Here is a 10,565-nt window from a genome sequence, read left to right as displayed (position 1 = left end):
GTGGCTGTCTGTGTCATGGGCCTCCTTCTCAGACGCGGCGTGGAGCCCGGGAGACTCGTGGGGTCGGTCGCCTCTGGGTGGGCCGGCTCCGCATGTCCGATTTTTGACGCGGCCGACACCTCGAGCACAGTCACTCCGGCGGACCTGCTGCCCCCTGGAGGCCGGGGCCGAGTCTCAAGGACTCGTTCGGCCGCGCGGCGCCCTCTAGGGGCCACCACTGGGACACACGGCCTTTGTGTGAATGAACTTGGAAAGACGACCCCGGGAAGGTAAAAGGAGGGTCTGACTTACTACCGAGCGACCACTGTGTGTCCGGAATGGCTTAATTAAGCAGGACAGGCGTGATACCAATTAATGCCCCAACAGCCCTGCGAGCAGGGACGGTGGCCATTCCCAAATTATAGATGAAGAAACTGAGGCACAGAAGGGTGAGATAGCTTGTCCGTAAGAAGTTGTCTTCAGAAGTCCTGGGGGTTTTCAGATGGCGTTAGAGTAATGCCAGGCAGCCTGGGCCACTGCCCCACGAGGACTAAGTTCTCCGATAGGTACCAGCACCCCAGAGCCATCCACCAGCACACTTGTCATTCCAGAGGCCCTGGCATAGGCGGCAACCCCATGACCCTCCCCTGGTGCGTCCCTCCCATAGGGTCGGGAGGCTTTGGGCCAGGTATGCCCTCTTGGGCCATGCCACCTCTTTGAGACCAACTCAGATGGTGGGACCCCAGAGTCCCCAGCCAAATGGTTCTGAGCCCACCTCCCCAGGCTGCACCGCCTCCCCCAGGCGCTGGCAGTACCAAGTGGAATGGAGGTGAGCCGAGCAGGGCCTGATCTTGCACCTGATGTGCAGGTGTGTTTGTCAGGGTAGGAAGCTGGAACGTGTCTGGTCGAAGGTCCATTAGGTTGATTGGTAACTTGTTAAATATTGGACATATGTGAGTGCTGAAAAGTCAGGGAGCCTGGCTGGCACAGGCCTTACCCGTGCACAGACATCTGTCCCCACATCGTGACTCGGGGAGCAATGAGGGGCCCAGTCAGGGGCAGACCCTGTCCGGGGAGCTGGGAGCACAGCAATCAACAAATAGCAGGTGTCCAGTCCCTTGGGAGCCCCAGTCTGGGGACACACCTTTGGGAAGAGCTCAGAGTGTAGGGTGGCTTGGGGAGGTGGGGCCCCCTGCGGGACTCTCAGGACTCCCCTCCTGAGCTCTCACCTCCCTGCACAGACCTCAGGGCTTCAAGGGCAGACCTCACAGTGCCTGCCTCCCTCGTCCCTTCAGTCACCTTGGGTAGCATGTTGCGGAGGGGACAGATGAGAGGGAGGGAAGGAATGAACCAGTGAATGGATGGGTGGGTGGGTGGGTGGGTGGGTGAGTGAGAGAAGGTCTCACACTCGGGCTGTCTGCGGTTCTCAGCACTGCTGGTCCCTCCTGCAAAGTTTCCATTAGCGTATGTGTGAGATGAAAAAGTGAAAGGTTTGTGGTCAGCGACTGCAGATCCAGTCACAATGAGGTCATCACTAACCGTCAGGGCGGGGAGCATGGTGAGCACATAATGCAATATACAGATGATGCATCATAGATGTGATTAACCAATGTCACCCAATAAATGTGAATAAATAAAAAAAGAACAGACATGGGGGTGGCCAGTTTTCTCAGTGGTTAGAGCACAGTGCTCATAACACCAAGGTCACTGGTTTGAATCCCACATGGGCCAGTGAGCTGCTCCCCTCACAACTAGATTGAAAACAACAACTTGACATAGAGCTAATGGGTCCTTGAAAAACACTGTTCCCCAATATTCCCCAATAAAAATTTAATTGGAAAAAAAAAAACAGACACGGAGACACGCAGAGGAGGTGGCCCCTGAGGACGGAGGCAGAGATGGGAGTGATGAGGCCAGCAGCCCAGGAAGGCCACGGTTGCCAGCAGCCCTGGGAGCTGGGAGAGAGGCTGGCACAGGCTGTCCCACGGAGCCTCCAGGAGGATCCAGCCCTGAGACACCTTCCTCTTGGGCTTCCTGCCCCCAGAACTGTGAGCCACCCAGTTTGTGGTTATTAGTTACAGCTGCCCCAAGACACTAATACATGACCCACCATCAGAATGTCGTTACCTGTCCCTCTCACTATCTACTCTCACCCCAGCCCTGAATATTCCAGACTGTTCTAGAACCCCGGCCCATCACTTTGCAAGCCCAGGGCACATGCCCCTGTCCCCAGCCTGGCCTCTCACAGAGCCCTGGAGGGAAACGTTTACCTGAGAAGGCAAAATGACATTATTTCATTTAGAGAGGAAGGTGGGACTGACATGCATTTTTGCGTTTTCATTTCTGAAGCTAGTTTCTATATGAGTGTTCTCAGTGTGTCATGGAGAACACAGTGGGCAGCCGTCTCACAGAAACAAGAACACCAGTTACACAGCGGCCCGCAGGCTGGACAACAAAGCTTGAATGTGCCCGGGATGCCTGAGACAATGGTGGGGTCAATCCTTACGCTGACCGGTGAAGTGGGTGTCATTGGCCCTGTTGCAGATGGGGAAACAGAGGTGGCGATGTGACCTGGCCCAGAAGAGGCTTGTCAGGGGCAGAGCCAGGATCTGTGCCTGAGTTGTGCAGTTCCCAGGGAGCCCACTTTCTCACAGCCACACAGCAGACCCAGTCCTGCGCTGTGTCACGCCTTGGTGAGTGCTGGAGGCCGAGGGTCCATTACCTGCTTGCTCCTGATTCGCCCGGCTGCCTCGCTGACAATGATCCAGGAGGCCTTGGCACAAAGGGACTGCCACCATTCTCTGAGCCTCCTTGGCTGCTATTACCCTTCCTGGGGGCCCCCGGCATTTCCAGCCAGTGGTGTTCCTGAAAATGCATTCCTGACAGACGACACATGGGCTGCCTGCTGGAAGCCAGAGCCGCTGATACCCCTGCCACAGCTCCCCTGAGGGGTCCACGGCAGCCTTCTGAATCACTTGCCTGGCACAGAGCCAGCCCAGCGGAAGCCCCACAGTGCCCAAGCACATGTGAAGGTGTGCAGTTTGCAGACGTTCTGAGGCACAAGCACAAAGGACCTGTCACAGCCATCCAAGCAACGCCCACAGCAAAGCTTGGAAAATAAAGTCATCAGCACAGATGCTGACCGGGCACCTCCCCGAGCACAGCATGTGCCAGCTGCCAGCAGCAGCAGGCAGGCACGAGGCCTCTGACAACAGCCCTGCTGTTTGCCAACAGCCAAGTGAGCTGGCCAGGACAAGCCGCGGATGAAGGGGCCTCCCTGCAGCCTGGGACAGTCACCCTTTCCCTGGGCATGCTGCCACCTGCCGTGTGGGGCCCTGTGGGCAAGCCTGGGGGGCGGAGACCCAAGCTGCAGGGGCTCATGAGAAATCCGTGGCACATCTTCCAGAAGGGCCTCCACGGCCAGCACTGGGGACACTGGCTGGTAGACTCAGCAGGACTCCTCCCCGAGCCTCTCCAGGCTACACAGGGAGGCCCACGTATCCTGCTGCGGCCCTGGGGGCTGGACAGGCCTGGGGAACATGTAGCCATTTTCCAGCTACGTGGGTGAGCACTCCTCCTCCAAGTCCTTGAAGCACGTGACCTTGGTGACATCGGTCTTGGCACGCCACTTTTTCCACTCCCTGTGGATTCTGGACACCTCTTGGCGTGAGTGGTCCGTGGCTAGGACATAGATGATGGGGTCGGCCACACTGCTCACCGTGGACAGGCACAGGGACACCACGGACACCGTGCACACTCTGACTTCGAAGTCGCACACGCAGACCTTGTCCCCTCTGTAGTAGGAGAAAGCGGCAGCTTTGACCAGGAGCAGTACGTGGTAGGGCGCGAAGCACAGCAGGAAGATGCCCACGACTGCAACGGCAGTGCGCCTCACACGGGCCTTGGAAGCGGCACTCAGGCCCTCGCTCATCTCCACGCTCCTCAGCACGCGCTGGTTGGTGAAGGCGATGATGGACAGGGGTACCGCGAAGCCCGCGGCGAAGCGCGCATAGTAGTAGCGGGCGGTCCGGCCATCCATGGGCACCGTCTCGAAGCAGGTGTCCCTGTGCTCCATGTCAAACACCGGGTAGTGGACCAGCCCGACAAGAAGGAAGGCCGACACGCACACGACGATGGCGGTCTTCTGCCGCCGGTGGCCGCGGCTCTCCAGCGCATACACCACGGCCACGAAGCGGTCGCAGGACACGCAGCACAGCAGCAGGACGCTGACGTACAGATTGCAGAAGAAGACATAGGCCGTCACCTTGCAGGCCCACGGGCCCAGCGTCCAGCGGTGCTGGTTCTGCACGTACAACGCCCAGAGGGGCAGCGTGCTGGCGTACAGCGCCTCGCACAGCGCCAGGCCCGACAGGTACACGGCCAGCACATTACCCCGCAGGGCCCGCCCCAGGGCCAGCCAGCCGGTCAGGCAGTTGGTGGGCAGCCCCAGCGCGCACACCGCACAGTACAGCGTCACCACGAAAACCCTGCTGTCTTCAAAGGGCACGCTGCAGTTCGCGGGGTCCACGCTGGGGAACAGAGGCACAGGCACAGGGGGGGTCACCAGGGTGGCGTTCCCTGTGGGGCAGAGACAAGCATGAGGATGGGTGTCCCTGGGGACTGCCTGGAAGGGACTTTACAGCACTAAGAGGGGATAAGGTTCTCGGTCCCTCCACACCAGACACGCCAGGAGCTTCAAATGCCCAAACGGGTTCCTCCGAGGGCTCCTTAGGTCTTTGATCTACAACGCCATGGCATTGTAGCCACAGAACACAGGCTGTGCCACACCGAGTCCTTGCCACTCGCTGAGGTCATTTTTTAAAAGGCGTGTTTGTATACTTGAAAAGAAAGTTTCTTCTCTAACTGCTGAGCAAGGGCTCTGTTATGCAGTCTCCACCGAGTCTGAGTCAGGTGAGATAGGTGACGCCTGTCTGCTCAGGCTGTCCCCACCTGGGCAGCTGGCTCTGCCCTCCGTCCCCTGCTACCACGTGAGGCCTCCCTGGCTCCCCGCACAGCCCCATCTTGCCAGCCCCATGGACAGTCACACACTTGGGGGTAGAGGGGTGGGGGGTGGTAGACAGAATCCAAAACCCAGGTAGGGATCTCTGGGGAGCAACTCTGGTTCCCCCTGTTCCCTACCGCCCCATCAACACTGCCCACCCTCTGCACTGGCTACTGGGCTCTGATTGTAGTTTAGTCCCATGCCACCTGCTCAGAGCCACACATGGCAGCTGGGCACTTGGCCTCCACCTCCACCTTCCTATGCCAAGTGACCAGTCCTGGCTGTGCCGGTGAAAGCCTGCCCACTTCCCCACAGGTGGCCTCCTTCCTGAGGTGGGGTCAGAGGATTCCCCCAGAAGGGGAGAGAAGGCTCCAGTGGGGCACTTGTGACAGCTCTGTGGCTGGGCACTGGGTTTCTCACAAGAAATGGAGCTACGTGAGTTCCAAATGGATACCTGAGCCTCTGGCTCTCCCCTCAGCCCCAATTCTGGTCTTTCTGGCTCCTCAGAAGGAGAAGAAACGGGAACTTCCCAAACTCTTGATGGGATGGAAAGCCTGTGGCTTTATCATTTCTGAGTGTGAATCTATATTTGAATGCTAATTTTTGATGCAATTATCCCCGTTCCGGGACAAAGCACACTGTGCAGCAATTCTTACAGTCTCCCTCCTAAGTGTTTAAAGTCAAAGGAGGCATGGGGGGGGGGTGGTTCTCTCACCTGACATACTCGCAGGCCCCAGTGTCACCGCGGCTCCACAACAGCCTTTCCGGTGCACGTCACAGGGAACGTCAAGTCCTGTTGCTCCTGTTGAGAAGGTCACTCAGAGTTTAAAACCTGGAGGAAAAGTAGGTTAAAATTGCTTTAGAGAAATCAGATTAAATCATAAATTAAGTCATCAACAAATGGTTAGCGAGCATTTATTATGAGAACAATCTTCTATTTATCCTGTGGGAAATGACAGTTCCTTAATATATAAAGAACTCCTGCAAATTAACAAAAATAAGAAGTTCAAAGTCAGTAAGCAGATAATTCACAGAAGAAACAAAAACAGTTCTTAAGAATCCATACAATGCTCAGCTCCACTTATAATTAAAGAAATGCGAATATAAATATTCAAACTACAGTGGTTCTTTTTGCCTAGCAGGTTGGCAAAAATAAAGAACTTTAATTCTTGGTGTTGGCAAGAGCATGAGGGTGTCCACGGCAGCATAAGCTGGCACATTACGGGTTTCCAAAAATCTTCAATGCGTTTAACTTTTGATCTGGTACAACCTTTTCTAGGGATTTTTCCTGGTGACACAATTACCCAGATGCATGTGTGACCTGGAAACTCGGCCCCGCCCACTCCACACCGTGAAAGGGACCCGCAACCCGGACGTCCCCAGAGGGAACCCACGATGACCTCAGTGCTCTCTTTCTCTGTCTCTCTGTCTCTCTCTCTGTGTCTCTGTCTCTGTCTCTCTCTCTGTCTCTCTCTGTCTCTGTCTGTCTGTCTGTCTGTCTCTCTCTCTCCTTCCTTTTCTAACCACAGGAGCCCCTGAAAACAGGGTCTGTCCTCATCAGCCAGTGCGGGGTTGGGGGGAGGGGAACACTCTGAACCCATATTCAGACCTTGAGGGGAACCCTGGGTCCTGGCCTGCTCTGTCCTGCGGAGCAGCCATGGAGGCTGGGCCCAGATAGGTGAGGGCACAAGCAGCAATCCTGCTGCCTGGTGCCAGGCCCCCAGCCGCCACCCCCCTCTGGTGGAGATTCCCTGGTAGGGGGCGTAAAGCTGACAGCCTCCTAGGAACGTGCTGGCCATGCTGCCATGGACTAGCTTCCCAGACCTCCTTTTTCAAATTTGTTTTTACCAGCTGGAAAGGACAGGAAGCCAAGATGTTTATCTGAAACTATGGCAAGTTCACTGACTTAGATGTTTTAAGTAAGACCCGAAAAATACATGCCAAGGTGTGACACTGAGGCAAGGAGAAAGGCTACCTTCCAAGTGATGTTAACCCTCTGAGACTGACCTGCCCCGACGGCCAGGAGGGTCCACCCCCGAGTGCTGTGACTAAGGGCCCTTCGTCTAAAGAGGTGATAGTCCAAGGCGCTCCTGGCTGATGCCCAGTGGGGCCTACAGCCCAGAGAGAAATGCAGACACTCCGAACGGAGACCCAGCTGGCCACTAAGGGGGCCCCCAGGGAAGGAGCTGCTGGGGAGCCAGCCCTCCTGGGAGCCAGTCAGGTGCTCTGGGCCGGAGCAGAGCGCACCACCAGCCTCACCTTGGTCCTATTTCCTTTATCAGAAGAGGTGGAGCTGCCCCGGGGAGTGGCTCCGTGGAGGGGGCGGGGCTCCGGGAGTCAGCATCCTTCACTTGAACTCACTCTCCAGTGTCTGAAAGCTGGAGCGAGAACCCTTCTCTCAGGACCTGAACCAGATGGGAACAGAGGGGGTGGCATCTCCAGAAGCCACTTTTGCAAAAGCCAGAGGAAGTGGTGGCTGAACTGAAAATGTACACACCCCCACACAGCCCTTCCGCAGGCCACCCCTCTGAGAGCACCCTCTGGTCAGGGCGGAGGTGGGGACCTGGGGCAGCCTGCCTGTGCGGTCTGTGCAGATCTGGGGCCAGGTAAGGACCTGCACAGATGGAGGGGCCAGGGAGAGACCAGCTGTCCTAGCACCAGGCCCAGGCCGGAGCATCCAGGTGCCAGAGCAGCCTGAGAGAAGGGATCACAGCCCCCAGGACACCGGACACCCAGCGCCAAGGTCGGCCCCTCCCCTACCCCACCGCTCACTCCCTGGCCAACGCTCCAGCGGCCTGGCCTTTTACTCCTCAGAGCTCATCCTGTCCTTAGGACACATGGCTTCATGTCTCCTCCCAGGGACTTCCTGGACCGGGCCACCCTATTCCCAGCACGTTTCCTGCTCCCAGCCATTTGCAGTCCACGCTCCCCATGTGTCCCAACCCCCCAACAGACATGAGCAAGCCTTGAGGGGCCAGGGCCTCACTCCTGCCCAGCCTCAGTGGGTCCTTGCATTTTCCTGAGTTAGTGGCTAGGTCACCAGTCAGCCCAGTCAGGGTGGCAGTGGACTGTCCCCTCTGCCAGCCCAAGAGTGCCTGTGACCCGTTCTGCCAGGGGCTGGGACTCTGTGGGGTGTGGGCTGCCCACCCCAGGCCCAGGCTCTGCCTTGGACCGGGGTCCTCTCCTGGCCTCTCCCATTGGGTATCAACCAGCAGGACAAGGGCCTGGAGGAGTGGCCCCTGCCTGCATCCACACTGCACTGCACGCTGCCTGTCCTGACCACACGGCAGCCTACTCTTTCCTCACACGACCTCGTGTGCTGGGCCACCTCTGGGGACCCATGGAGCCGGGTGTGAGCTGTGGGGTGATGGACCCGCTGGGACAGCCCTGACTCAGTGGCAGGCTGCCCCCAGTGGCCCCCGGGCCTCACCATCCCCAGGGGCCCCACAAATCCCCGTGCACTCAGCCCCCTGCTGCTCCTCCTGGTGCAGCTACCCAGCCATCTCTTTTCAACACAATGTTACTTAAATAAACCCATTTTCTGGGTGAGATGGAGACTCCATGGCGCAATAAGAAGGGACCTCGCCACGGCCTGTCCCCGGGCATTCCATGTCCTCTCTGCACAGAATGTCCCTCCAGTCTTTTAAAATATGTTTTTTAAGTTTTACTATCCACACACGCGGATGCAGCGACAGCGGACGCCTCACCTCCAGCAGGTGCAGGTTTTGTCCTGCGTCTCCTGGACCATGAGGAGCCGCTTCCCTCCAGTCGTTACACATTGGTGACCCCGGCCGGCCGGCAGTGCTGCATCCTGTCTGGATTTACTGCCTTCAGCCATCTCGCACTGCTCAGCCTTCTCTCCCATGTGCTCACACCCAGAACCTTGACCTCATGTCTGTCCTTGAGTTCAGGACAAACTTTCCAGTGGGCTGGCGAGGTTACTGTCCCCAACAACACATTCCCCACCAGCCCCTTGGCCCAGGTGGCCCCTGGAAGCAAGGGAGCCGGGTGCTTTATAGCCTCCACCCCACCAAACACCCCAAGAATCAGTGACAAGCACAAGACACCCAGGAAGTACCCAAGGGTGTGCGGGCATGAGTGGAGGTCCCAGGGAAGGACCTGCCCCTGAGCTCCTGGACCAGCAGTCAGGTGAGAACCTGGTAGAAGAGAGTCCCCGATAGAGAGACACTCTGAAGGAGCCACAGAAAGTTCCCCACGCCCCAAACTCTCCACGACCACCATACTTGTGGGCACTGGTGCCCCCGGGTTCTCTCTTAGTGCAGGACCCCAGGCTAAGAACCTGGAACAAGTCCCCACCTGTATGCCAACAAACCCCTGTGCTGTCGGACCCCTACCTGCCCGCCTCCCCCAGCACAAGGAGACTCACTCAGGCGCATCCTGGCGGCCTCCCGAGTCCTCGCAGCATCCAGCCAGCAGCCGGCTGGGAGCTTTCAGGAAGTAGCAGGGCTCCAAGCAGGTTCTCTGTAAAACTCCCTGACCTCAAACAGAGTGAGTCCCAGAGCTGGCCAACCAGGTGGGGTGCTGTCTCGCTAGTGGTGACGCTGTGGCCTCGTCACTTTCCTGGCGGCAGATGACAGGAAATGGGCCCAGGCCCACTTCTCCTTCAGTCTAACGACACCCAGAGACAGGCAGAGCCTTCTGTGTTCACTCAGGACCTTCCCAGAAGGCTCCCAGAAATGCCCAGTGTCCCCGTCCCTAGACAGATGTGGCAGGAAGCATGGGGACAGGACCCTCGAGAGACTGAGTCCAGCTCCTCTGGCCAGGGCCTGACATGGTGCCTCGAGGGCAGTGTGGGCACAGAGCAGGCTGGCTTCCAAGACGCCTTGCCCTACCAGGAGACCAGTGGCTGGGAGGGAGCTGGGCCGGCATTTCTCACTGTGACTCTAGGCCAGCTCCTGACACCAGCACCCGGCTGCACCCCCAGTGCAGGCCCAGCCATTTCACAGATGCCATTCCTCCTGCTCCCTATCCTGGGGGATCCAACAGGAGGAAAGGGGCCTAAACATGCCATCCTTGCCCTGCCTCTGACCCCTCAGAGCTGACCCCAGCTGGGCCCAGTGGCCTCTGCCAGTAGGTTGCTCCCTGAGGGGCCACATGGGGTCTCTGGGACACAGCGTCCATCACCCAGGCACTGCCAGCCTTGGCAGGCATGGTTGCTCGTCTTTCCCTGGCTTACAGGATGCCAGGCTAATACATCTTGCATCGAAACACAGGGCCCAGTTTCCTGGAAAACACTAGTGGCTGTAGGCAACTCTCCGCCTCACCCAACCACTCTCTGCCCAACGGGCTGGTCCTAGGTTTTGGGATGACACAAGGGGTACCGTGCCCATCAGCAAGGCCTGGTTCGGGCCTGGTTGCTTCAGCCCCTGAGGACAGGGCTCTGCCACAGACATTTCTGGGGTATCTGTGCCCAGCAGCAGGGACAGCACATGGCGGTGTGTCCTGGGCAGCCACACCCCGTGTCCCGGGCCGGGAGAGCCCGCGGAGCGCGCACCTGCCTTCTAGGCACAGCCACCCGGGCCACGGGCTTCTTGGTTCCACCTTGACAGGATTTCTCAGGGCA

The 10,565-nt window shown here is 58.1% G+C and overlaps 1 protein-coding gene across 1 annotated transcript; it reads right to left on the bottom strand.

Moving 5' to 3' along the window:
* Positions 1-1,800: 1,800 nt before the first annotated feature.
* On the bottom strand, positions 1,801-9,491 carry GPR132 (G protein-coupled receptor 132). The gene is made up of 3 exons (XM_033108637.1): positions 9,369-9,491; positions 5,697-5,813; positions 1,801-4,557 (listed from the first exon to the last, which is right to left on the bottom strand). Exons 2-3 carry the CDS (start codon positions 5,701-5,703, stop codon positions 3,536-3,538), a joined length of 1,029 nt encoding a protein of 342 aa, XP_032964528.1. The 5' UTR covers positions 5,704-5,813; positions 9,369-9,491; the 3' UTR covers positions 1,801-3,535.
* Between the last annotated feature and the right edge of the window lie 1,074 nt (positions 9,492-10,565).

Source organism: Rhinolophus ferrumequinum, chromosome 6 (assembly GCF_004115265.2).
Source record: "Rhinolophus ferrumequinum isolate MPI-CBG mRhiFer1 chromosome 6, mRhiFer1_v1.p, whole genome shotgun sequence".
Lineage (NCBI taxonomy): Eukaryota > Metazoa > Chordata > Mammalia > Chiroptera > Rhinolophidae > Rhinolophus > Rhinolophus ferrumequinum.
The sequence above is the reverse complement of the archived record's forward strand: the minus strand, read 5'-3'. Positions and strand labels throughout refer to the sequence as shown.